At 41.3% G+C, this 25,204-nt stretch overlaps 6 protein-coding genes across 10 annotated transcripts; 2 read left to right on the forward strand and 4 right to left on the reverse strand.

Moving 5' to 3' along the window:
- Positions 1 to 527: 527 nt before the first annotated feature.
- Positions 528 to 2,868, reverse strand: mRpS17 (mitochondrial ribosomal protein S17). The gene is made up of 4 exons (XM_065488245.1): positions 2,758 to 2,868; positions 2,503 to 2,630; positions 2,245 to 2,438; positions 528 to 2,178 (listed from the first exon to the last, which is right to left on the reverse strand). The coding sequence occupies exons 2-4, from the start codon at positions 2,620 to 2,622 to the stop codon at positions 2,001 to 2,003; spliced, it is 492 nt and encodes a 163-aa protein (XP_065344317.1). The 5' UTR covers positions 2,623 to 2,630; positions 2,758 to 2,868; the 3' UTR covers positions 528 to 2,000.
- A 190-nt stretch (positions 2,869 to 3,058) lies between these two features.
- On the forward strand, positions 3,059 to 4,172 carry Prosbeta6 (proteasome beta6 subunit). Its single transcript, XM_065476648.1, has 4 exons — positions 3,059 to 3,255; positions 3,368 to 3,557; positions 3,618 to 3,854; positions 3,911 to 4,172. Exons 1-4 carry the CDS (start codon positions 3,164 to 3,166, stop codon positions 4,094 to 4,096), a joined length of 705 nt encoding a protein of 234 aa, XP_065332720.1. The 5' UTR covers positions 3,059 to 3,163; the 3' UTR covers positions 4,097 to 4,172.
- Positions 4,173 to 5,125: 953 nt separating this feature from the next.
- mbf1 (multiprotein bridging factor 1) lies at positions 5,126 to 6,671 on the reverse strand. The gene is made up of 5 exons (XM_065476662.1): positions 6,517 to 6,671; positions 6,395 to 6,457; positions 6,228 to 6,279; positions 5,703 to 5,957; positions 5,126 to 5,643 (listed from the first exon to the last, which is right to left on the reverse strand). Exons 2-5 carry the CDS (start codon positions 6,428 to 6,430, stop codon positions 5,585 to 5,587), a joined length of 402 nt encoding a protein of 133 aa, XP_065332734.1. The 5' UTR covers positions 6,431 to 6,457; positions 6,517 to 6,671; the 3' UTR covers positions 5,126 to 5,584.
- Positions 6,672 to 7,116: 445 nt separating this feature from the next.
- On the forward strand, positions 7,117 to 10,850 carry Gga (ADP-ribosylation factor-binding protein Gga). Its single transcript, XM_065476626.1, has 3 exons — positions 7,117 to 7,546; positions 8,479 to 8,806; positions 9,383 to 10,850. Exons 1-3 carry the CDS (start codon positions 7,184 to 7,186, stop codon positions 10,630 to 10,632), a joined length of 1,941 nt encoding a protein of 646 aa, XP_065332698.1. The 5' UTR covers positions 7,117 to 7,183; the 3' UTR covers positions 10,633 to 10,850.
- Positions 10,851 to 10,874: 24 nt separating this feature from the next.
- LOC135934703 (insulin-like growth factor-binding protein complex acid labile subunit) lies at positions 10,875 to 16,219 on the reverse strand. Its single transcript, XM_065476636.1, has 8 exons — positions 15,795 to 16,219; positions 13,859 to 14,027; positions 13,661 to 13,794; positions 13,343 to 13,601; positions 13,057 to 13,287; positions 12,778 to 12,996; positions 11,826 to 12,030; positions 10,875 to 11,761 (listed from the first exon to the last, which is right to left on the reverse strand). Exons 1-8 carry the CDS (start codon positions 16,148 to 16,150, stop codon positions 11,466 to 11,468), a joined length of 1,869 nt encoding a protein of 622 aa, XP_065332708.1. The 5' UTR covers positions 16,151 to 16,219; the 3' UTR covers positions 10,875 to 11,465.
- Positions 16,220 to 17,470: 1,251 nt separating this feature from the next.
- Positions 17,471 to 24,952, reverse strand: LOC135942199 (large proline-rich protein BAG6). 5 transcript variants are annotated; one of them, XM_065488227.1, is made up of 20 exons: positions 24,813 to 24,952; positions 24,692 to 24,757; positions 24,480 to 24,572; positions 24,280 to 24,349; positions 24,064 to 24,181; positions 23,858 to 24,007; positions 23,256 to 23,430; positions 22,941 to 23,200; positions 22,762 to 22,885; positions 22,229 to 22,355; positions 21,384 to 22,167; positions 20,703 to 20,782; positions 20,527 to 20,650; positions 20,267 to 20,343; positions 20,116 to 20,211; positions 19,872 to 20,063; positions 19,687 to 19,786; positions 19,498 to 19,631; positions 18,711 to 19,097; positions 17,471 to 18,467 (listed from the first exon to the last, which is right to left on the reverse strand). In XM_065488227.1, exons 4-20 carry the CDS (start codon positions 24,346 to 24,348, stop codon positions 18,108 to 18,110), a joined length of 3,357 nt encoding a protein of 1,118 aa, XP_065344299.1. In that variant the 5' UTR covers position 24,349; positions 24,480 to 24,572; positions 24,692 to 24,757; positions 24,813 to 24,952; the 3' UTR covers positions 17,471 to 18,107. The 5 variants fall into 5 exon arrangements, with proteins under 5 accessions (XP_065344299.1, XP_065344291.1, XP_065344306.1 ...); XM_065488219.1 differs by having other exon boundaries at positions 24,480 to 24,634; XM_065488234.1 differs by having other exon boundaries at positions 24,692 to 24,766; positions 24,813 to 24,910.
- Between the last annotated feature and the right edge of the window lie 252 nt (positions 24,953 to 25,204).

Raw genomic sequence — 25,204 nt, forward strand, 5'->3', positions numbered from 1 at the left:
ATAATGATCTCGAGAACGCGTCCGCCGCGCGAGATTATTAGGTCTAACCGTGTAATTAATTCAATTATTAATTATTCTCGGATAAACAGAATAGAATTGTACATGTCTTTGTAGCACACAGAAAATCCACCGGTCAATTTGAATGGTATAATCGACAATTCTGAGCAGAAATTCGTTCCAATCCGTCTGTTTTTGCTTTCCCGCTCCGACGATTCCGGGACTTGACGCATATATATATTTACGCGGAAAATATTCAATTCTCAACCTGATTTTCCTTGTTCAAAACGATTTTCTCACAACACATGAAACCAAAACGAAAGCGTTGCGATTGGGCCGTTGAGATGTGCGGAACGAGAAAGCTCCGATTTCACGACTCAATCGAGATTAATGAGACTGCAGTTGTATAAAACATTAAAATGAGTACTATGACGATGCGATGGTGGTATTTGATGAAAAAGTATATTGCACACACTCTTAGCGTATGTATTAACTTGGAATTGTTTGGTTAGTTTTTGTAAGGGCGAGAGGAGGCGCGCGATGACGAATGGAAACAAAGAAAAACAGTCGGTACATATAATTAACACGTATAATTGATTGTGTTCTCGAGTAGATTTTTTACGGAAGCATCTAAATCGCTCTTTGTAGTCCTTTAGCGGTAAACTATTCATTTTGTATAATCCAATGATGATGTGTTTCAATTACTGTCAGAGATGCAAAGGAGTGTATTTTACAGTTCTAAGGTATTCGGTGTGTCTGGACGATTTTGTGTTTCCTTTCATCTGTGATCCTTTCATGGTGTACAAGATGACAAAGCGACGTTATTTTCCATTCTCTCCCCTAGGAAGATTAAACACCCGATATACTCATGCAGACGAGGAACCACTATTGTTTAAGATTGTTTCAAATTTAATTTATTACTGTCACGATTTGTCGCCTCAATTCATAGTACGAGTATCATTATGAATACTGACAAGATATTATAATAAACTCACATTAATGAAAAATTACAACATACTTTTTTAACCTTTTCAAACCCTGACGTTTAATTGTGCTAGATACCATGTCGGTTTAAAGCACTTTTAAAACGTTAATATATTCATAAGAATCAATAAGGTCAATGGAGAAAGAGATTGTGCTGTCTATAACTTAATAAATTACCAAGGAAACTGTTTCCCATTCAATTTTTCTCTCTAATTTGATAATAATCCAGACACGATTTTTAGTCCAAATTTCTCATAAGGAGAGAGTTACAGACTACAAAGTCCAGAATTTTGAAGGCCAATGTAGGTTAATTTCTTTTTCATCATAAGACAAGAAAAATTTTACAAATAAAAAAGACCAAAACCTTGTGGCAACAAAAGGAATAGTTCAGTTGGTGTTTATAAAAGTGGAAGGTAGGTATTAAACAAGAAAAAAAATTTCGATCTCTAGGAACCTACCTAGGCTTACTCACGAAATAGGGAGAAATTTTAACGCCAAAAATTTTCAACCTAAAAGAATGCCGAATCAATGAATGACCTAATGAATAATGAAGTCGGTTTTCTTAATTTCATGTGAAGTAAGAAAACCATGTAGCTTCTAAAAAAAATTAAGAAAGCAATAACTGTCTTGTTGAACTGGTCGTACAGTTGTTCCTGCCCTCAAGTGTCCAGCACTTCTACTCTGTTATTGACTTAGGAGAGATCAAACGCTCTCGAGGACGGTAAGTTGATACATCTTACGAATAAGTAAGCTTTATCATTAAAAGGAAATACTTTAAAATTTCAGTTTATAGCATAACGAAGAATTCCTTTTGGCATTGTGCAATTTTGTTAAATTTCATTATTAGTTTTTCCCATAGTCAATACTACATTCCGCTTTCTGATATTTGGTTCTAGTTAAAAGTTATAATTAATTTTAGACGCCGCTTAAAATAATTAATAATAATGCAACTTTTAAACTAGAATGACGTCAAAATGGCATTATTTATTCAGTCTACACTTACACAGCTCAGCAACTTATCAGTAATCCACTGCATAGGGCTGCTTGTCTTCTTTATCATATACTTGGAACCGACGGTAGCTCTGTTTATGACTGAAATCCTTCTTGTCCTCTTGCCAGCCTCTTTCCGGTGCATTTTCGTAATCAAATCCTTTCTTGTTCTTGCCGTACATTTCACTGATGTATTCAATGTCCTCTCTAGAAAAATCGGTTGCAGTATTAAAACAGAGCTCCACTTACTTGGAGATCATTGTATTAACTGACCTGTACATATCATTCATGACTTTCTTTCCCGTGATCGGATCTGTGATGTCACCGAATGGATAAACAACTTTGAGGACTTCATGTTCAATAAGGGGAGTGAGCTTCTTAGGCAGGCTTGATATTAATACAATATCACCCGGCTTGCACACTTGGCCTGGGTCGTGGGCAAAAAATGTTGTGTCTTTTGGGAAATACTGGAAACCAACAGTTTATCACTTACTAAATTAATTTCCTCGCTCTCGTTAATAGAAAATTTACCATATTAATATTTTCATCTAATTCCAGCTGTCTGATTTGTACCCTTGTTGCATTCGGGATTGATTTTCCAGGGAAAAATGGGAGGCATCTACCCAGCAACCTTACTGCCTTTGAAGCCATTCCTGTTTCTGAAATTATTTTTTTTTGTAATATCATAATACACATATAAAATGTATATAATATACATATTATAGTAATGAAAAATATAAACTTAAATAAATTATAAGCAAATAATATTATTATTTTTTATTTTACCAAAACTTATGTGCGATTAAACAGTATCAGTGATCCAACAGAGAACAGACTTCAGACTTGGCACGCGACTCTTCTTCCTTCTTCACTGTTTTGGCAGCTATTTCGCTAAACCAACTACAGAGGCGCTGGTGACTGATACCTCTCTTTTAGGAACGAGACTGTTAACTTTTGTGTAGCCTGCGTGTTACCGCCATATTTAATATCAAAATTCCCTCTGCTCAAGATTGCCAACATGGCAATGCTTCGTGTCTTGTTAAAATAAACGCCACTCTAAATCACTGCACTGACTCGCTTCTCGCTGATCGATGACTCAGATGACTGTTCATTGTTGATGCTTGCCGGAGCAAAATAGTGCCCGTCATCTTACAAATTTGCTATATTTTGTTGAATTTTGCAGAAGTAAAGAATGGCGATGACCGAGGGTGCAAACCGCTACCTGCCTGACTACTCTAGCCACCCTGTGCAGCACCACTTCAGCCCTTATTCTGACAATGGAGGGTAAGTTTCACCTGTCAAAGCTCACCGGAAAATATCTAAAAAATTTACATGATAGAATACGTAAATCTTGAATAAAATTACAGATTAAATATTTACGTCTTTGACTTTTCAGGAGCATCGTTTCAATTGCTGGAGATGACTTTGTGGTCATTGGATCGGACACTCGTCTCAGCTCTGGGTTTTCAATCCACACCAGAGAGCAATCAAAGTTGTTCCAGGTATCCAACTCCTCTGTCCTCGGTTCGACTGGCTGCTGGTGCGACACTCTCACTCTCACAAGGCTGGTTGAAGCTAGAATGAAGGTCAGAAAGCCAACAAGACTGTTAAAAATACCAGAAATTGTCTAAAACAACCTTCTTCAGATGTACGAGCACAGCCACAACAAGGTCATGTCCACGCCTGCCATCGCGCAGATGCTCTCCACGATGATGTACTACAAGCGTTTCTTCCCTTACTACGTTTCCAACGTGCTGGCTGGCTTGGACACGGAGGGAAAGGGCTGTGTTTTCAGCTACGACCCCATCGGTCACTTCGCCCGTTCTGACTACAGAGCTGGAGGCTCTGCTGGAGCTCTCCTGCAGCCACTCTTGGACAATCAGGTCTAAACTTTGTTGAGATGTGAGAGGCTTAGGGTTGCTGACTTTCGTAATTATAGATCGGTCTGAAGAATCAGGAGGGCGTAACTGCTGCACCGATTCCCCTGGAAAGGGCTTTGGCCATCCTGAAGGATGTGTTCATCTCTGCTGCTGAAAGAGACATTTACACTGGAGATGGAATCGAAATTAAGATTATCACTAAGGATGGCATTCGCACCGAATCATTCGGGCTCAGGAAGGATTAAGCTATTTAAGTTCGTTTTTCTATTAATTAATTCAGATAAACACAATAAACTTTGCTTGTAAAACATCTTAAAATCACCTTTCCTGTCTTTATTTTACGACCCATTAACAAAGTGAATTATGTGCGAGTATATCTAGTAATTTCAATTTTATTACTTAATTTGGAACATCATGTTAATTCAGTTGTTGCTGTTTTTAAAACTGCTAATTACATACCTCTTTTCAAAGATAAGGCGTTTTGAACAGGGATTCTCTTAAATCTTTTAATAATTCTCTCGCAAAACTAATGTTATTGCAAACCCATTGTTCTGTTACAAAAATACTTTCAAAGTTTTTATTTGAAACTATTTAGTTTGAAATTGACACATAAAAATTTTGCCAACATCTTTGAACAATAAACAATAGGTCGTTTACTTTCTCTTTTAATTATTATTTAACTGGCAAACGAAAGTCATCATACCATCAATTTCAAATTTCAAACGGAATAATAATTTCTATTCCAACAGCAAATAGAGAACCAGAGTTTTCTAAAACTCACATTTATCCAGAAAGAATACACACAGAAAACCACTTTGTTGCGTCTTTTCCATAATTTAAGTGAAGCTATCGGAAAAACATGCATTAGTACTATGTAGTAATGTATAATTCATATATTAAATTGAATTTTTTATAATGTTTATTGTTCGATGACCAGAAAATTTATATTTTTAAATCAGTTCTGGTGCTACTGATTTCACTAACAAATTTATTTTTAAATTTTAATAAGAATATTTCATGCCTATTTTTTATTATTCTCCCGCATAATTTGGTGGTCAAATCAAGAAAACCCCTTAATCATTTTTTCCTGTTGGTTTTTTCCTAAAAACCAGTGATGCATTTTTTGACATTAACTAAATTAGCCAAGCCTGGTGAGAACACACAGTCGCCATACTAATTCCTTTCCTGTAGTTGATGAATTTTTATGACAAAGGAACATGACTAAACAAAGATTTTAAAATACGAAATCCGTTTAAGAGATTTAAACATCAATGTTCACTAACTGAGCACTACATTTTATTTTGCAACCATTGCCAAGAAACGAATTATCACAAATCAGCCAACCAAATATTATAGAATATTAAACGATGTCTTTTGAAAGAATAACAAAAGAGGGAAATGTTTAATAATGGCGAAATAAAACCTCGTTTTTTTGTACAAATTAAAATCAGAAAAACTTTTAAAAGGTACATTATCCACTGAGAGGCTAGCTAATGTTAAGGGTTACACAGAGCATTTTGGGCAACAAATCAATGAATGATTATGGACAGTCGATGCAGTACAGTAGAAAAAGAACAGTGGATTCCAAGTTAGCTGCTTTAAGCACTGACGAGTTTGCTTTTATGCGATTTTTTTGCGAGCTAAATGATTTTTTTTAATTTAGATTTTTTTTATAAGTTGTCCACCCCGAAGTGGACCAACCCTATTTCCCTGGGAAGCATGCCATAATTAATTTACTTCTTGGCTGCCCCAGGGACGTTTTCTCCTTTGTTCTGTCCCCTTAGTTTTACTCCTGAAATCAAAGAAGAAGAAAAATGAAAACTGGGTCTTTTTGTACAAAGCGAATATTACCGATAGTACGCTCGATCTTGCCAAGAATTGCTTGGTTTGGAATCGCTCTGCCAGCCTCATAGTCATTGATGATCTGCGGTTTTTCATTGATTTTTGTGGCAAGCTCCTTCTGGCTCCAGCCCTTGGCCAAACGGCCCTGCTGAATCAGTTTTCCTACATCCATCGAAATCTTATCATGCTTCAGCTCATCAGTCTCTCTGTCCAGTTTGGCCGTGTTCTTGGAGGTCTGGTGCTGCTTGTTGGTAGCGGCACCCCCTGCAACGGTTGCACCTCATTCTGAATACTTCTCATTGCTCACAAAGAATTTCAGCAATATATGTATCTCTTGAGAAATGTCGAACTAAAGAATAGCGACCATGAAATAGATACAGGGAAATATAAGAACGGGTTATTTTCTGCATCACAATACTCTTCACAGGTTGTGACTGCAGTGTCATTACGCAATTTTCGTGCATGAGGTGTGCTCATTATAAACAAAACACAGCTGTAACCATAAGGTACTTTGTTAAGTTGTTTTCACCGTACATTTTTGTGTCGTGTCCACGGACATTCCTTGCCTCCTGGCGGCGTTCACAGCCTGAAAAATAAATAAACGTCAGGAATTTCCCAAAATTGATAAAAGTAATACGCAAATTTTGTTAACAGAATTAAAACACCAGTCAAAATTGAAATACGTGCTGAAAGTCACGTACCTGTTCAGACTTAGCGGAGACGTTTTTCATGTTCATATTGCCGGCGAGAAAAAAAGTCACTTTCTGCGAAAGAAATATTCGGATAAGTATTTTAATTGTCTCTATCAAAGTTCAAACTTCACCTGCGAAAAATCGGTTGTCTGTATTTACGGGAGCCTCGGAGACAAGCAGAAAACTGGGTGCTCGTGGTTTATTATCTTCTGCGATTCAAGGTTCAAGATGGCGATCACAACAAATGGAAACGTATCGCCCAATCAGCAACGAGTATCGCCCAAGCAAGAGGGGCGTGGTGATCACTCTGCTCTTCCTGCTGATTTCTGCTGCTGCTGATCGATTTTGTGTTTCGCATTGCCGCAAAAAAAGGAGAAAAATTCAATGTCACATTATAACATTTCTTTTTCTTGAACCACGTTGATTTTATTGAAGTACAGAGAATATGTTTGTGATCTTACTTTAAAATTCGCATTTCTTCCATGCTGTGAAGTCTAAGTGAAAAAGGTTTGCTTGAAACATTTTGTAATGTCAGGGATTTTTTGTATTGTTCTAAACGCTCAACTTTTTGCTTGCCTTTTTATTTACTGCAAGTAGTGATGCTCATCCGTATTATCATTTCATGTGTTTTGATGGGTATCTTGTTTGTCTTATTAAACATTTTTTATATCTATTCATTTTTTAGTGTCTAGGCTAACATTCGTCAGAGAGTTGATTAGAACGTTTATTAAAACGCTAAAAGGTTTTTAACCACAGAATTATCAGCTCTAACATGGTTTTTGTTAAATTTTCCAGAAAATGTCAACATTGGATCAGCTTCTTCATGTGGCAACTAGCCCTACCAATTCAGGACCAGATGCGGCTGCTATTGACAAGTTTTGTGACAGGGTGAACGCTGAACCTGAGGGTGCCCTGGTTGCAACGCGTCTGCTCGCAGCCAAAGTGCAGTCTGCACAAGAGTGGGAGGCCCTGCAGGCGCTTCACATCCTTGAGCACTGCGTCCGCAACTGCCCGAGTCTGCTGCCAGAAGTGGCTAAATTTCGTTTCCTCAACGAACTCATCAGGGTGGTGTCTCCAAAGTACTTAGGCCCTCGCACCACCCCTGCTGTCAAAAGTCGAGTGCTTGAAATTTTGTACGGCTGGACGAGGCAATATCCTCAGGTATAAATAATTATATCTGGCCAGAATTATTGTTTAAAATAATATCTAACTACAATGACAGCACTCAGTAACTTCTCTTAATTGTTAGTTTTAGCCTGCCGGTTTTAATTATTTCTTTTGGTGGTCACAGTTCTCTGTAGTTTAATTTAGTATAATTTAAACTCACCCTTAGTTAACTCAGTTTCTTCTTTGCGAAAACAGACTGTCCTAGTCAGGGTGCTGATAGAAAAAAGAAAATTCATGATTTTCACAATTTTTTATTGGATATTTTTCCAAAATGGTATACGTTGCTTTGAATTTCGTCCGGTAAATAATTGCTTTTTGAGAACTTCGAAGGAAATTTAATATTAAACAATTGCCTCTGTGCTAGAAATTATTTATCATTGTGCTAGTCTGACAAAAAAGCATAGTGATTGTCTGGGGACCCGGCAGTTAATGGATACTTCGCGTTAAGCGATTAAGTTGAAATAAATTTACTGTTAAGACTAAGAGAACCTCAAAGAACGCGCGCTTCGCTCCCTGACGGTATTACGAGATAAGAGTTGCGATATTTTTCACGTGGGTTCCATCTAATCAGCTGGCGTTTTCAAAGTAATGGAAGAAATACGTGGTTCAAACAATGAGAAAATAATTTTCAAGTTGTTGGTTACTTAAAATCTTGCTTTGGATTCACGTTCTCAGCTATTATATTTCATCTCGCAGTTGCTTAGGAAAACATTTTTAACAGAGTTTTCCATTAGGCAACAAATAATCAATTTTATTGGTTGGTGTCTATTTACCACTGATTCGAATGAGATATTTAATATTTGACTGATAATTTTGGCACTTGGCACAAAATAATATTTTCTTAGCAATTTCTTAAAAATTTAGCTGTCTACCCACCATCTGTTTTACAAATTAGGAAATAATTTGGATATATTTATCTTTTACAGGAGAGTAAAATTCAAGACGCATTTGAGATGCTGAGGAAACAAGGGGTGGCAAACGACGACCATATGTCTTCCTCCTGTCCTTTTGTCCCACCAAGACAGTCTGACAAGACGTCAGTGTTCGAGGATGATGAAAAATCAAAACTGCTGAAGAGACTGCTGCAGAGCAAGCACCCTGATGACCTGCAGGCGGCGAACCGACTGATCAAATCAATGGTGCGCGAGGACGAGAAAAGGACTGAGAGACAGTGCAAGGCTGTCAGCAAGGTGGAGCAGGTGCAAAACAACTGTCAGTTGCTGATGGAAATGCTTACACACTATGATAAATCGGGTGAGTCACTCAACAAATAGAAACAAAGAAAAGCAAAATTAACAATTAAACACTGGTTGAATGTTCTCAAAATATTTTATAGAAAATAGCGGATAAAAATCTTTGGAATTTTACTGGCGTTTCCGTGAGATAAAAAGATTGTTGAAATTTTATTTAGAATCTTTATTAAGTGATAAACTGGGTCATTATTTCTCGTAATTATAGTTTTTTTCCTGCTTGTTTCATTTTTGACATAATGATAATTAATCATTTTTCGCGCTCATTCATTAATGAATATTTTTATGCTGTTTAAAGTTAGTCAGTGTTAAAATGTTAACTCTTTGCGAAGGATAAAGCTATGTACTTCTTACGAGGAAATTATTAGGATTTCTGGATTTCACGCTTAAGCTTTGGCGAAATTCTTGAAATCATGTATTCAACAAGTTATGTTCACCAGGGGAAACTTTTTCATTCAACCGAGTTGACAAGTTATTCATTCAATCCTCATGATATTTTAGAGATAGACTCCACGTAGTGCCGGCTACATCTGCTGGTTAAAGTGCATTTTTTCTAACCACAGCTGCTCTCTGATTGTAGGTGCCAACTCAGCCGACCTGGAATTGATGTCTGAACTAAAGCAAACCTGCGACACCCTTCGACCGACCCTGAGCAACCTGGCCGAAGAGTGTGCCGACCAGCAGGAAATTCTCAATGACATCATATCCGCCGGGGAGGAGCTGAATCGAGTTCTGGACATCTACACCGCTGTGATCATGCGCGGGGAGAAGCTGCCCTTGCGAACCACCTGCCTTGGCGTGAACACCGCCCTTCTAGACCTTGGCCAGGACGAAGCATGCTCGGCGGCACACGTTGGTGTTCAAAGCGAGGCGGACCAACTCAAGGAGATCTTCAGCTCAGGTGGCCTTACCCCGGAAATGCCGGTGACTAACTCGCAGCAGCTGCTTCTGCTGGACGCACCCCTTCTGGACCCCAAGGTTGAGCTGCCCCTACCAAAGCCTAAAGTCGAACAGTCTGTGATTGCTCCTGTGGATCTGTTTTCCTCTCCCAACCCACCCGCACCAAAATCTGAGACTAAACCCGCGCACTCTGATCCGCTAAAGGGGCTGGACCTCGACTTCCTCGTCAAGGCACAAATGACGGAAAGCTTGCAAAAGAAGCAAAAGAAAATCAGCAGCGGTGACGAGGCTATGCTGGATCTTAGCCTCAACTCCCTTGGCGACGATTCGATGCTCGACTTCGGCAGACCAGACAGTCCTTTATGCCAGGACGAGCCTATAACCGAAAAAACGCCTGATTTCCTCAGCAAACCAGACGAGCATGTGAAGTCAGAGATCCCGAAGCCGCCGCCGACGGCCACGGTCGAACCTCAGCGACAGTCTGAGGATTCGCAGGTGGACTGCAAGGCCCTGTTGGCCAACCTCTCCGTCAGCCTCGCCGAGGTGCGGCCCAGTCGGATCCCCCCGGTCGTGGTGTTGGACCAGCCGGAGGGACTGCACGTGTCTCTTCACGTGGCGCAGAACTGCCCGAGAGCCGGCGTGCGCGTGGTCGTGATCTCCATTCAGAGCAGACTGGCACAACCCGTGGACAGTCTGGTGTGTCAGTGTGCGGTGCCGAGCAAGTCGTGCAAGGTGCGACTGCAGCCGGCGTCGGCCTCCGAGATGGCCGCCTACAGCCCGTTCCTCCCGCCCCCAGCGGTCACCCAGTTGATGCTGCTGGCGAATCCCAGAGAGCAACCGGTCGGACTTAAGTTGATGCTGTCCTACTGCGTGGACGGCGACCTGGTCACCGAGATGGGTGAGGTAAACAATCTGCCCTTGGACATGTGAACAGACTAAGATGTGATCTGATTTTTTTAAGACTTTCGGTTGTGTTACCCTTTAAATTATAACCATACCGAGTTACTATGAATTGTGGTATATTTTACGCCTGTTTATCGAAATGCATTCCTCCTTTTCTTTGCATTATTCACCACCAGATTAAAATGAACCATTTCGCGATATTGTAAATGAGCCTTTAATAAAATACACTGGATTTATCTCATAAAGGTATGTTTAAAAAGCGAGAAACCTTTATTTTAAAAGTTTTTATTTATTCTCTAAATACAATGATTTATTTAGCCTTCAGCATGATTTTCGTGAAAATTGTTTTTATCATCATTTTTAAATTAAAATGCACGACATGTACTTTGCAACTAAGCGCGTCTGCTATTTTGCCTATTGGTGATTATTCTAAGATTATAAAATAAGGATTTATACTTACATCTAAACTTGAAAGAGGTAATCATTTCATACCAGATCGCTTTTATGTGATTTTAATACAAAATAAAATTCATCGTAGAACTAAATTACAACTAGCAGTCAAATCCATATATTCACAATTTTGTTTAAAAATAATTTAAGCCTCCACCTAAAGCCAATTGTTTTTGTTTGTGGCAAATCAACTGTGTTTTTAACTCGAAACAATAATATATGGGAAAGTTGAAAAAAAAAGATTTAAAATACTCGGCAGTTTTTGAAGTATTTACCATTCATTCCACAGTAGGAAGTGCCAACGCATGATTTGATTTTGATCGCTGAAACAGAGATGCATTGGCGCTTAACAAACTGCCCATCCACTCTATCTTATTGCGGAAGCCACACCACGACCCACAATCCCACCTTTACGCTGTTGGAGGAGAGCTCGATATCAATATTTGCATCACGGGCTCCTGTCCGGGGTCGTCCGACTGGTAGACTGGCTCGTCCTCCATTTTTCTGGTCCTGTCTGCAGAAACCTCGTCCAGCTTCTTCACCTCCAAGATTTCGGTGATGCTGGCCGTTGGTGGAGACATTGGTGAGCTGGACGAAGGGGAATTCTCGAACATTTCGCACTCAGGCAACCCGATCAATTCCGCCTGGAAACCTTTGTTGCTCTCTTTGGCATTTGCAAGTTCTTTGGAGCACTGCAACTCATTTCCTGAAGAGAAATACAACAATTAGTTAAATTAAACTTTTTTAAACATCAGGTAACTGTAACGCACCTTTCAAGAAAATGCGAACGATCGAAACAACGACGTTGTCCTTGCCGCGGCAAGTGCTCCTCGACGCAAGCTCACCACCCAGCTTCACGATTTTGTTGTGGCTGAAGTCTGCGTAGCAGATGTTAGGGAAGCTATGCAGTTCCTTGTCTAAGATGGTCAGTTGATTGTGGCCGGCCAGAAGGGTTCCCACAAGAGGCAGTGTGATCTAATTTAATATTTTAAAAGTTTAATTTTAACCTTTCAAGCATATTATATCAGATTTCAGATTTTATTAGAGGTCTCTGCCAACCCGCAAATTTTGAGTCACGTGGGCAGCTGCCGTGAATCTGGCTAAGCTGCGCCAGCCACGCCAACCGCAGGGGAAAATGGTCAAAAATTAAAAATTGCCGAAGAAAAAAGGGGTTTCCGGTTGCACTATCAAACTTTACGTTTAAAATATTGTCAGCCGTCGGTGAAAATGGCCAGCCGCCACCAGGCAAAAAAAATCGGCAAAGCCGGTCCCGCCAGCTGCCGCCTTAAATCTCGCGGCTGACGATATATTATATATGTCTTTTTTCGAGATGGGTGCCTCCTGATAGCAAACAACTCGCAAAAGCTCCGCGTCCCTCATAACGAACGGGCCTCATTGCAGGAAGCCCAACCCGGAATTGGAACAGCTCGTTAGTGTTCCTGCCCTCGCACCAGGCAGGGTATATTTATTGAAACTCTAAACATCCGTTCCGCGAAATTAATTCACGCATGCTGGTGAGGTCCAAACCGGCAAGTATTAGCTAAAGTCGGACTGCTTTCGTAATCTTTCCAAATAATTGCAAGGCAAGGGAGTCGAACAAATCAACCCGCACAAGATCTGCTCAAACATATATCGTTCAGATTCCCATATATATCAAGTGCACGAAAAGCATGCGCTCAATAATGCGTGCCGACGGCTTGGTTCAAGCATTTTAATTTTTACCAAAGATGTGGCGCTCAACGTGGAAATCTGGTTGTGGCTTATGTCCAGCAGTGCTAGCTTGTCCAAGCCGACCAGCTCGCTAAGTGACAGGTGGCATAGTTGGTTGTGGCTCAGGTTGAGTTTGCTCAGGTTAGTTAGGCCATGGAGAAAACCGTCCAGGGTCAATATCTCGTTGTGTGCCAGGTTGAGTTCTTTCAGATGGCCCAACGTGTAGTTCTCCTAATAGGCATACAAGTGAAACACACCTGTTTAAATAGCTTTTTGTTAATTTGTTAATACCTCGCTGCTGCTAATGAGTCTCTCAATGCGGTTGTTCTTCAAGTCGAGCTCTCTGAGTGTACTTAACCCTTTCACTTGCGACAGGCTAAATTTGGTCAGACTGTTGTATTGCAGGTGGATCCTGATTATTCTCTTCAGTGGAAGCAAAGCGTTTTTTATATCAATAATCATGTTGTTGTCTAAGAAAAGTTGCTCTAGTTTTTCGCACTCGAGGAAATCGTCATCGTCAAGCTGTTTGAAGTTTTGGTTAATTTTTTATCGATTTTACATAGCTTTTCTATATTACTGAAGTAAGTTTATTGTGGCTGAGGTCTAGATAATCTATCTTTCTGAACTTCTTGAGGTTTCCGCCAAGATTATAAATTTTATTATGGTGGAGTTCAAGATGCTCCAGGGATGACTGATGGTAAAAATCATCTGGTATGGTGGTCAGCAAGTTGTGAGTTAGATTTAAATTCCACAGCCTGCTTGGCACAGGGAGCTCCCCTTCCAGATCACTGATGTCGTTGTATGATGCAAACACCCACTCTAATTTGTGCAAATTCCTAAGAATTCAAACAGTGTAATTTTTCTGCTAAGCTTAAAAATCTTACTTCGGACTTACTTCAAAGAATCGTTGAAGGTCGTTAAGTTATTTCTTGCAATCGCAAGCCGACGCAAATTAGCGGGGAACGCATTTTGGTCGACCCTGTATATCTCGTTGTCGCTTACAACCACAGAGTATAGATCATTCACCCCCTGCAAATTGTACACACAAAATTGAAATAAAAATATAATACTCGATAATTAGACAAAATCAAGCCTTGAAATCGGTTTCTCTGAGTTCCTGGATCTTGTTTCCTCCTAGAGAAAGCGTCTTGAGCCGAGGCATATGAAGCAAGGAGTCGGTTGGAACTGTAGTCAGCAGGTTGTTGGCTAAGTTCAGGTAAGCCACGCTGTCCATGTACTCGAAGGCATCAGGATGGAACCCACTGTAGATGCATTGAAAATATTTTTACTTTGAATATTTACGCTCACCGTCAAATTGGTGCGCCAAAATTTCAATTCCTAAAAATATCAAAATATCTTTACTTGCACATTTTTTTTCATTTTTATATCTTATGAATTAAAATTCGAATTCATGTAGCTACCAAAATAAAATATGCGTTTTCGTTAATGATATTATGATTGACTTCATAATTTATCGGCGCCTGCAGAGGTTTGAATTTTCAAATTTAATTTTTAGTCGCTTTTATATAAGTCGGAAAGAAGGACTAAGCTTCTACGTTTTAATCCTGAAAATGTATATATTATTGAAATGTGCCGCGGATTAGCAACTATAAACCAATTGTCCCTGACATCGATTTGGGAGATGAGGCGCCGTGTGGAGAGCAAAAATAACAATGTTTGCTGGCGGTCGGCTACACGCAAGAAATTGCATCGTAGCCGTGAGCAAGCGGAGCCTACGGAGGAGTATGTCTGCATAGCCGCGCACCGAAAAGCCAGAGGTTATCGCTGCGCTGCTGGAGCCACGCACGCTTAAAAGCAGATGAATGTGGAATATACTGTGCTGAGTATAAATAGAATACCGCCCTTGGTGCATGTGTGCCGAACACCACACCAGTTGCAATTAAAATGATAGCAGATCATTCAGTCAAAATACAAAATATACCGATGAAAGATGCCATCTTTTATTTAAATAGTTCGATTTTGTTTAATCGCTTGTTCCCAAAAGCAGCTCATTTTTACTTCGATTTAAATTATTGCTGGGGTGAACAGGCTCTAATATTTCCAACAACATTTGTAAAATTCCATATTTATGCTTTTTAACTTCAGATTCGTCCTTCTTTGGAGGAAACTCCTGACCCATTTCCATCCATTAGATCAAGAAAGTGCCCTTATTTCCATAATATTGAATTTTGCATGTGCGTTGCATCTGATTTAAAAAAAATCACAGTGAAAAGTAAGGATTCGAGTGACCGCAGAACGCGAACGCCTGATTTTTTGAGATCTCGCACGTCATTGATTGAATTTCATGAATCAAAACTCGCGCAGGCTGTGAATTTATTGAGCGAGTCTGGCATATGAGATTGGCCAATTGCAACTATTGAGCCTGCGGGTCAGAGGTCACGTACCTGACAAGTCGGGGAGGTCACCAATTGGCGCAGTGACCTCTGCGATATTGGAGCCAATCTAGGGTGACATTCCAGATAAAATTTTCAATTGACAATTCAGACGCTGCGATCACGGCTCGTACTAATGCAAGACAATAGCGGAAATCTTATATGTCAACAGTTTTTCTTTGAAATGGCAGATGATGCGAATGGCTCTTTTGTTTTTGGAAAGACTAAGTCGCTTTTTAACACTTCTCAGAACGCGTGTGAGTCGATCTCGAGAAACTGTGATGTTTTAATAACAAAGGTCAAAGTTTTATCCAAGATATATAATATATTGCAAAAAGAAGCGGTTTTTGGCGCTTAAAAGAAATCAAAGAATGAACTATTCTCTGCAAACTGGATAGGAGACAGTTGAATTTCTTTGTATTACGCGAAATGGAACTTGACATCAGAAACATAAACGAGAACCTGGCCTAAATTTGATCTCTCATAAATAAGTCTTGAGCAATCAAAACTAATAAAGATCAAGATTGAAGTCATTGCCAACTGAGAAAAACAACAGCCTTTACTTCGTAAGTGATTGAGACAAAAGTAAAAAAAAACGATTGAGAACTCAAAAAAATTGAAAAATCACGCATTGACCTGATATTGTTCAAGCTCATGTTGAGAGTGCGGATTGAGATTCCAAGGTCCTTGAAGTAGGTGCCGTTGACGTGCGCTAGGTCATCAAGCGACGAGTGTGAAATACGAAGGTTGAGCCTGGTGTAGTTGTTGAAGTTTCCCCTGAGCGCATCCACCACTTGGTTGAACGAAGTCATCTTCTCGCAAGCGATGTCGATTTTCTGGGCCGTGGACGCGATGGAGGCGGCGGTCTGCTCCTGCGAACCGCCGCTGTTCAGGGTGTAGGTGCAGGTGCATGGCGAGATCTGCTCGCGCTGCACGCAGTTCAGGGTGGTGCCCACCGTTATCCCGAGCAGGGTGTACAAGAAGCCTGCCATGATAACGAATGAAGCGCGATGCTCCTCGAGGCCTGTGTCCGACCCCGGATCACTCGACTGACTCCGCCCTCGAATGACGAGCAGACACGAAAGAGCGAAAGTCTGCTAAGTTTCGCTGCGCTCGCCGCACTGGGAAAGGTGTCGTAGAGAGGCTGCGAAACACTCGTCCCTGCGGCTCAGTTCGACTTGCACAAATTTGGTTCCTCTATAGTCTCCCTCGTAACAAGTGGCGTCGGAACCAGGATTTGACGCAAAGTTAAATTAAAGTTCATCTGTTCTGGAATATCTCAGAGGCCTAATGTTGAAAATTAATTCATATTTTGCTTTACTTGCGGCTTAGTGCGAAGAGATATATAGCTTTGAAAATTTATCGCTTTTGCAGAATTTTGGTAGTTTCTGTTCGCAAATTCTTTCTTAAATTTTTGTGGTTCAACTCTTTCAAGTCTAGATGGGTGACCCCCTGAGAGAGAATAACTCGCGAAAACTCCGCGAACGAATAACTGGGTCTCATTGGAGGAAGGCTCTATTCTTGCCCTCGCAACAGGGTTTTTTAAACGCTATAGTCATTCCGTCCCATGAAATTAATCCACGCATGCTGGAAAGGCGCAAACCAAGAAGAAGTAGCTCTAGTCTAGTCGGGCTGCTTTCGCAATCCTCCCAAACCCAAATGAACTCGTCATTGCAATGCAAGTGAGTCAAAATGTAGGCGCAAATCAGCCAGCACTCGACCCCCAAAAAATCGCTTGGGTCTCAAATTGCAAGTGCACGCAAAGAATAATATGCGTCAACAATGCGAGCTTAAGGCTATATATTTGCTAGAATGGTTAGGCATAGAAAATTTAAATAAATTGAGCAAACAAACTACATGAATTTCCGCGCGGATCTTGCATAACTAGCATTGAATTTGTCTGAACACTCTGGTTTTTAGTACCACGGTCGAAACCTATTGACATGAAGATGAAATATATAATGCGGTTGAATTGGTTCACTGAACAAAATGATTTTAGCGTTTCTAGCAAAGCCTACGGTGTAGAGGCCACGGTAGCCTTCAGATGAGTGGGTTGGTATGTGAGTTTTTTTCTCTCTATAGACACGGGTGCGTTTTGGAAAGATGGTTGGCGCCAGGAATGTTTTTGGACCAAAATATTGATATTGACACATAGGGTTATCTGTGACACATCAGTTTGTTTTCCTGTCTAAATTAATGGCGCCATACAGCTCTGCACGACTTCCTGGCGCCGTTAAAACTAAACCAGACGAAAAAAGAGAAAAAATTAATTAAGGTCATCCGGCAGGAAATGAAACCGACTTTCTAATCGATTTGTCTTATCTAGTGATTATTTATTATGAATACGAATGTATTTTACAGATTAGATGCACATCAATCAAGTTACACATTAACGTAGAAGTCCAATGAAAATTGATTAAATTTCGGCCGTGTTCTCCAATGACCATCAGGACACCCCATTGACCAACGTACAGGCAGTTTACTTTGATATGCCAACACGACATCGGAAACCAACACAAACTTTGGCGAAGCACACTACCTCGTGTAAATCTGCTTTCTGGTTTAGCGGTATAAATAGATCGCTATTGTATTGTGCTCCGACATCATTTCGATCAGCACCCTCTTAAATGAACTGTGCTCAAATTGTCACGCTGTCGGAAAAAATAAAAAAATCCGACTGACCAAAAACTCGGATAAAATGAAATTACAAACTTGATTGAAACCCTTTTCATCGATACAACCTCCCAACGAAATTAGTCAACAAAACTTGCGCAGAGATTAAAAAGAATGGAACTGAATCGCGTGTTTAATATGATATAATCTGCATGTGTGTGCATTCAACCCTAGCTTAAGTTATGTATACGCAAAGAGCAGTGTAGTGTACAAAACAATTAAACTGACTGGACAGCTGTTGTTGAAAAAAAAAATCGAAGTGAGGAAGAGGCAGGTTTACTGCTTTGTCGGCTTGAAATACTTGTTAGCGTTGGGGTAACGCTCGGCTGTGAAGTCTGGGTTCAGGGAGAGCTGCTGCTGCACACACTTCTTCACCTCCTCCTTGTAGGCGGCCTGCACGCCGCTGTCCGAGCCAGCCGCCTTGGCCAGTTGTTCAGTATTCGGTATCCCGATCGTGGTAGCCGCGTTTGCCACTGCCTTGGCAATCACCTGGTTCACGCCACCTTGGGGCTTGCCGTTGCTCACCAGCTTGCGCCGCTTGCTTGACATGCCAGAGAGGTATGAATCGCTGAATGGCGGCTGCTCAGTCTGACGGCGCTGGCGTTGAATGTCGCGGCTTATAACAGGCACCCAATCCTGAAGAAAAACAGGGAGACGATTATAGTAGACTTTCAAGCTTAGTAATCAGCTTTCCCAGAAATTCAAGTGGTTTCAGAAGCTGGTCCTAACTGAATAGCAAAAGATTTGAATAATAGAGCCATGCATCACAAGTTAGCATTTAACTGAAAAACTGTCTAAAATCAATTAATTTTAACCTAAAAACAGTCTCGTATGCACAGCCCTGGAAAAGCTACCAACAGATGTAAAGAAATAGCTTACCGTTTCCAGTCCTGTGTGCCATTCTTCTGCTCCAACAACCACATTGCAAGTGGCATTGGCTTCAGTCTCCAGGGGAGGCAGCACAGTGGCTCCCTCCTCTTCCTCTTTGATGGGAGGTGCCGCCTGCTGTGTGGGCAGTTCCTCGGCAGCCAGGACAAACTCCTCATCGCACTCCATCGCCTCTTCGCTGGCGGCAGTGCGTGGAGTTGCTGTCTGACTCTCAGCCGGAATCGAAGCAGTTGAGTCTGGGGCAGTCGGTAGGCGCTGCACGTACCTCTCTACGGCCGCCGTGTCAATTTGCATGGATAGGAAGTATGTAGACATAGAGTTGCGCCCGTGCTGCACTGATATCGGTACGGGTGTAGCATTGCTGGGGATCAATCGGCTCTGGAAAATAATTAAATGTGTTGGTGAACAAATTTCTTGAATGCATGCTGGGGTTTAGACATTAGGCGAACTTTTTCAGTTGAATGCCGATTCCTTGGTGTATAGCAAGATGTTTGTTTCTCCAAATGTATATAGAAATATTATGCTCTACTAGTTTTGGCTACTAGTTACAGCTCAGGAGATTCTGGAGATATATAGAACAATATATTGAACCCTAAACACCGAAGAGGCTGCATTTTATTTCAACTGAAAATCACGACATCCTTGTGTGCTTCAGCCTTCATTGAAATCTATCAACAATATGCACTACAGCAAGTTAACAAGAAAAACTTGCATGAATTGGCCAAACTTTCGTGACTAGTAAAATAAATATTTTGGGAGCCAAATTTTTGTAACATACCACAGTGGAGTGAACAAAGTCCTCCAGTCCTCTGCGGCCATCCCGACAGCAAAGCAGAACCAATGAAGTGAGATAACGAAGGAACTGACCGCTAAATCCTAAAAGTCGTGGGCCAAACTGGTTTGGAGTTATACCTAAGAGATTCAAATTATGAGATTTCAGGGGTAAAGCACAAATAATAATGCATACTTTCGCTATTGATGAGTTCCAGAAAGGCAGTGAGCTGATCACGGTAAAATCGGCGGAACGATTCTTGCAAGTTGATTCCAGGACGCAGCTGATTGGAACCCTATTCATGAAAGGTTGTATTAAATAATAAATTACAAAAACATTTAGTAAATTCAGAATGATTGAAAACTTCTCAAAGCGCTCACCTGCAGCATATTAACAACCGGTATCTCGTGCATGATTCTATCGACAGCTCGGTTCAGATTTTCTGGAGTGGCAGATTCGCCTCGCATGAGTTGCCTATTGACAATATCCCTGATAGGCGCGCGAATGCGACTCAAGGGAGTGCCTTGTTGCAAGCTCAACTGCAAGATATCTTCCAGTGTGAGGTTTTGGGTCTGAAATTGATCAAGGTAAATGAAATGCGACAGCTTAAGCTGTTGCACTTACAACTGAGTTTATTATGGCCGAGAACACAGACTCCTCTTGTCCTGGAGATGTTGGCCAGTTGATGGTTGGCATTCTCCAGTTTGCAAAACTATCGGGCTAAAGGGCATTGGAATTTAGACTTTATTTAAGTGGAACTCAATCAAATCCTTACAGGAAGAATTTCCATGAAGCTGCGGCGCAACATGTCATCTACCTGACCAGCAGAAATGTTTGGGACAGCTGGAGGTCCTGAAAGTAGAATGACATTAGTTTATATTTAGCTTGGATGAGGTGTTGAAAATCGTGGAAATTTCCCGACATACAAAATCCGTATGACTAGTTTAAATATTACTGAAGGATAACATGACTGTTTGACATGAGGACCAAGTAACCTGCTAACAAATATACCATAAATTTGAACATTTAACTGACTTGGCTGCTGAGGGGCAGCAGCGAGGGTGGCGGCGGCGGCGGCGGTGGTGACGGCAGCTGCAGCAGGCTGTCTAGTCTGATTCGCAGGTCCGCTCTGAGTAGCCGTGCTACTTGCAGTCGTGGTCTGCAACAGTTTATGTTTTAGCTTATACAAGGTGATGGCAATGAAAGTTTACTTGTGTTGGTTCTACTTGTCTGCGTCTGATATGGGTGTGATGAGAGCTGCACACCAAGTAGGGATCAAACATGTTGCTCACTGCAAAAAATTAAATTGACAAACGGATACTTTTGAAGCAATATTTTGTCAACACTTTTTATAATCAACAATAAAATCGTGCATCTTTTAATTGAGACTTTTTATAATGCTTTATGTTTAAATTTACTCCTTCTTGCTCCTATTAATGGTAAAAAAGTAACGGTTGAATACATACATGAATTGATAAAAACTATTGTACCAGGGTATCCCTCTTAAATTAATAAATTTTGCACGCAATCATTTATTTATCAGTTTACCTCATTCAAGATGAGCGACCCCCTGATAGCAAACAACTTGCGAAAACTCCGCGTCCCAACAACATGGGCGCACAAGCCTGATTGGTGGAAGCCCAGTCCAGAAAGGGACCAGCACCAGGGTCTATTATTGAAACGCTAGACATTTGTCTAGTTAAATTAATTCACGCAAGCTGGAAAGGTTCAAACCAGCAAGAAGTGGGTGGACTCGTCAATTGCATTGTTTCTTCATAAAACGTGTATCAAAATCTGACTAAGCAGGCCTCTAGCACTGAGATCCAAAGGAAAACTTTTTCCTCGGGCAAGAAACATTGAGCAATAAACTAACAATAAACAATTTTAGTTACCAGGAACGTTCACTGGAGCCAAATGCACATGTGGTCTGGGTGTGGATCTGGTCTGCGTTGACGTAGTGGGGTTTGTGGTGGTGGTGCCTCTCGCCTGGCTGTTCTGGCCAGAGTTTCCCCCCGATGAGGGAGCAGCACCAGCAGGCACACCAGCGGTCGGAGTGTTGGAGGTGCTGGCAGGTGCGTTCGCGACAGCTCCTCCCAGCTGCTGGTTCACAGCGTGCATGATGAAGGCTCGCATCAGGTCGGGCGACGCCTCCTGCACGTGGTGAGTGTGAGCGTGCATTCCACCCATGGAGCCGGGTACGTAGGCCAGGCTTCCGGGACTCATCTCCATGACCACCTCCACGTTGCTTCCTGACGGCAGCGTGAACGAGCTCCTGCGAGACTCGAAGGCTGCTGGACCCATAATCAGCTCTGGCATGAGCTGTCGGGCAATCGACTCCTGAGCTGGTGTTGAGGAAGTTGAAGCTGGAGCAGGACTACCACTGGCGGGACGAGTGGGGCTGGCGGTGGCCGGGGGAGTGGGACTGGCGGCCGTCGAGGGGGACGAGCCAGGTGGAGAGAGGCGGCCGGATACATAATTAAATTGCGCCTGCAGGGGAAAGCCGACACCCTGCACAAAGGCCGGCTGCAGCACCAGTGAGCGGACGCCCAGGGTGCGTGGCGGCGGTCTGGCCAAGCCAAGACTCAGGTCTGAGAGGTGGTGGTACGCGTGGCTAATGAAGTGCATTGTCTCCGACATCAGCGAGAACTGCCGCTGCACCTCCTCCACATTGTTGTTCTGCAAAAGAGGTGGGTTTGTGAAAGCTAGTTTGCAGGGGGCTCAATCAGTTGACGATTACCTCTCCTACGAAAACAGGGTCATCACGCATGGTGCGAGTAAGCTGATCCGAAAATGGACGGAGTCTGTCTTGGATTCTGTTGATACGGTCAATGGCATCAGCCATCACGCTAATTGGAGATCCTCTCCTAAAATAATACATGAACTATGTAACTACTGTAATCATGAAATGATAACAGTCCATTTGGTTAAATTTATTATCAATTCTGTAACTCATGGTTTGCTGCAACTTGATAATTTTTTTATTTTGATAATATTATGAGTTAAAGTTGGCAAGATAATACCAAAAATTCAAAATATGGACAAGCTTGGAGGTAAATTAAATTATTAGTCTGTTTTCTAATTTTACTCGGAAAAATCCAAAGGTTTTTGAAAAGTCTTCTTTGTTATGTACGCATTAAAAAAATATAAATTAATTAGTCTTGTAATGAATTAAAAGCAATTTGTTATTTTTCCAGTTCAATTGTGTCATTTTGGTTTAGAATGATCCTCAAATGAAACTATAAACTATTTCATTCATAAATAAATTCGCACCTTGGTCGTTGCTGAGCCGCACTAGGCGTAGAGGAAGTTGCGCTGGCTGGCCTTTCTGGGTTTGAACGCGTTTCTGAAGATGATGCAGCACTTGCAGTCGAGGTTGCGGAGGCAGCTGCTGGTTCTGCTCAAATGTTTACATAAAATGCTTAATTATAATAATCGCATGCCACCTGTACCTGATGTGTCTTCCAGAGGAGTCGGTCCAGGGTGAGGAGGCGAGTCCATCGGCACGTCAGAGGACATGGAAGTGACGGTGATGTTTGGAGCTCCTACAGTGATGCTACCTCCCATCGATGTGTTTACTGCCGTTACAATTGCGGACAGCGCTCCAGCGACAGCAGCAGTCACAGCTCCTCCAAGCGAATTCGAGTTAGCGCCCTCAAGTTGATCACCCATAGATATGGAAGTTGTCAACGTTCCTGCCACCTCAGGAGCTCTGCAGTTGATCATTCTTTGATTTAAGCACAAGCGAAGCCGCGTTTGGTACTTACGAAAAGGGAGAATCTCCTTCCTGGGCAAGTGCACTGAAATTTATGTGATCTGCAGGAGGCGGAGGTGTTGCGTTTGGATCTTCCAAACGAGCCACGCAGTTTTCAGCGCAGGTGAGCATGTGATTAACAAGATTTATTCTGTTGTGAGCGGCTAAGTGTATCATCTCCAGTGTATCTGCAGAATCAATGATTGCACATGAGAAAAAATAGGAACGTAGGTGGACTTTAAATTTTGGCTACGCTGCACCCTCCCAAAGCTGTAAAGTTTTAACTTTAACGATAAGTTTTGGCAGATTGCAACCACTTCCAATGTTTAATGAGCAAAATATTTTTCAAACATTAAATTAAAATGTGGTGGGTACTTAACTGTTTCCTTAAATATTTTTGAAAAGGATGAGTAAATCGATTTCTTACAAAGCAAGTTTTATGATGTTTATAGTGCATAACTCATCAAAATTAATGTCTTCCAGTCGCTTAATTCTCTCCTTATCAGCTAAACTTCCATGAAGAATTCCTGAAGTAAATTTAATCACACGAACAAACAACAACTCTCTTCCCATAAACGAAACGACTGTTGACCATAACTGAATTATTCATTTTACTTGTATCAAATCCTCTAGCGGTGCTGACATGAACGCGGCGAGGGCTGTTAGTGGCTGATGACCTAGCAGAAGAGCTGGCCCCGGACGGGTGGGGTGGTCTCTGGGACGATGGTACTCGCTGAACCAGGTGGACCGCCTTTTTGTCCAGATCTGCAGCGAAAATATGTGTGATCTGATGGAGTAATTTTTTCTTATAGATCTAATACCATAGTCTTTAAGTGGTTTCTCATCTGCCAGAACTCTCCCACAGTAAATGAGTCTCTGGACGTTGGCGGGGATATTGATTACCTTCTCAATTTCCTCTTTAAACTCCTTGACAGTTTTCTGCAAGCAGTAATACATTTAAATTCATTCAGAATACCAAGTACACACGACTCATTTGGGTAAAATGAGACTGTGGCTCACAACTTCCTTTCACTTACATCCTCACTAATATTGAACTTGTGATTTTGAGAGTCCAAAGTCTTCACCGTAATGTCAAGAGAAGCCATTCTTAAATCAAAATGGAATCAGTATAAAATTAAAGCCACAGCTTTAAGAATTCGAGTAACGTGAATGAACGTATTAGTCATACATAAATAATGATTTTCGACAACCTGACGTATCTACATAATGGATTTACCTGCGAGAATTTCTAGCTCTGTTCTGGAAAGAAAATCGGCTGTTCAAAGGTTATAACCAGCTGATCCAGACATCGATGGTCGCTGAGTGAGGACTATTAGGGCGAGAAGAAAATGACAACACTGAAAAATGTGGGCGAGCAACGCAAATTGCGTGCTATGAACGGTGTTGTTAAGTCACACTTTTTATTTTCACTTTAATGCCAAAACGAACCTTTACGGTTGACTGCAAATCAGATTGATTCTCAGCGCCTGTGGTCAATAATGTCGTTCGAAGAGTCTAGACAATCTAACGATATTTCTTAGATCGGAGAGAAAATTACGAAAATTCTCACTCTAATCCACTTCAGAGACGGACCAAAACAGAACAACTACTGATGTACAATGTTGAAATCCAATCCAACATGGCCCCTGCAGTTTCAAACTTGGACAGTGTAAAACAGATGGCGTGCAGAGTACTCCTTCCTCTACAATGGTTAGTGGTTTTATTGTTAGAACCAAAAAATTATCCTAGCCGCGAATTTTCTAAACATTGTGGTGCGTGGTGCCAATTTTATTCCAATATTGTAATTTAATTGCTCTTTACTACAATTAAATAGAAACTTAATTAAAAAATATTAGCGCTAAAACCTCTTCAATTAGAATAAATAATAAATAAATAAAACTTGCTCTTGATGTTCTAGAATGTACGTTTTGTATTTTGGGTTATAAAATTCCGAATCTTAGC

This window comes from Cloeon dipterum, chromosome 1 (genome assembly GCF_949628265.1).
Source record: "Cloeon dipterum chromosome 1, ieCloDipt1.1, whole genome shotgun sequence".
In the NCBI taxonomy this organism is placed as follows: Eukaryota; Metazoa; Arthropoda; class Insecta; order Ephemeroptera; family Baetidae; genus Cloeon; species Cloeon dipterum.

What these genes read in the sequence shown, in the direction of transcription:
- LOC135942199 (XM_065488227.1), bottom strand. Translation starts at nt 24,348, where the DNA reads ATGGCTTCTCTTGACATTACGGTGAAGACTTTGGACTCTCAAAATCAC. An exon ending in GCTTCATGGAAATTCTTCCT is followed by an intron (nt 20,212 to 20,266) that starts GTAAGGATTTGA and finishes AATGCCCTTTAG; the next exon opens with CCCGATAGTTTTGCAAACTG. An exon ending in GGCACACAGGACTGGAAACG is followed by an intron (nt 18,468 to 18,710) that starts GTAAGCTATTTC and finishes GTTTTTCTTCAG; the next exon opens with GATTGGGTGCCTGTTATAAG.
- mRpS17 (XM_065488245.1), bottom strand. Translation starts at nt 2,622, where the DNA reads ATGGCTTCAAAGGCAGTAAGGTTGCTGGGTAGATGCCTCCCATTTTTC. An exon ending in TAGATGAAAATATTAATATG is followed by an intron (nt 2,439 to 2,502) that starts GTAAATTTTCTA and finishes GTTGGTTTCCAG; the next exon opens with TATTTCCCAAAAGACACAAC. An exon ending in GTCATGAATGATATGTACAG is followed by an intron (nt 2,179 to 2,244) that starts GTCAGTTAATAC and finishes CGATTTTTCTAG; the next exon opens with AGAGGACATTGAATACATCA.
- Prosbeta6 (XM_065476648.1), top strand. Translation starts at nt 3,164, where the DNA reads ATGGCGATGACCGAGGGTGCAAACCGCTACCTGCCTGACTACTCTAGC. An exon ending in TGGTTGAAGCTAGAATGAAG is followed by an intron (nt 3,558 to 3,617) that starts GTCAGAAAGCCA and finishes AACCTTCTTCAG; the next exon opens with ATGTACGAGCACAGCCACAA. An exon ending in AGCCACTCTTGGACAATCAG is followed by an intron (nt 3,855 to 3,910) that starts GTCTAAACTTTG and finishes TCGTAATTATAG; the next exon opens with ATCGGTCTGAAGAATCAGGA.
- LOC135934703 (XM_065476636.1), bottom strand. Translation starts at nt 16,150, where the DNA reads ATGGCAGGCTTCTTGTACACCCTGCTCGGGATAACGGTGGGCACCACC. An exon ending in GCCACAATAAACTTACTTCA is followed by an intron (nt 13,288 to 13,342) that starts GTAATATAGAAA and finishes AACTTCAAACAG; the next exon opens with CTTGACGATGACGATTTCCT. An exon ending in CGTTCGCATTTTCTTGAAAG is followed by an intron (nt 11,762 to 11,825) that starts GTGCGTTACAGT and finishes ATTTCTCTTCAG; the next exon opens with GAAATGAGTTGCAGTGCTCC.
- mbf1 (XM_065476662.1), bottom strand. Translation starts at nt 6,430, where the DNA reads ATGAACATGAAAAACGTCTCCGCTAAGTCTGAACAG. An exon ending in TCTCCGCTAAGTCTGAACAG is followed by an intron (nt 6,280 to 6,394) that starts GTACGTGACTTT and finishes TTTATTTTTCAG; the next exon opens with GCTGTGAACGCCGCCAGGAG. An exon ending in CAAGATCGAGCGTACTATCG is followed by an intron (nt 5,644 to 5,702) that starts GTAATATTCGCT and finishes CTTTGATTTCAG; the next exon opens with GAGTAAAACTAAGGGGACAG.
- Gga (XM_065476626.1), top strand. Translation starts at nt 7,184, where the DNA reads ATGTCAACATTGGATCAGCTTCTTCATGTGGCAACTAGCCCTACCAAT. An exon ending in GGACGAGGCAATATCCTCAG is followed by an intron (nt 7,547 to 8,478) that starts GTATAAATAATT and finishes TATCTTTTACAG; the next exon opens with GAGAGTAAAATTCAAGACGC. An exon ending in TACACACTATGATAAATCGG is followed by an intron (nt 8,807 to 9,382) that starts GTGAGTCACTCA and finishes CTCTGATTGTAG; the next exon opens with GTGCCAACTCAGCCGACCTG.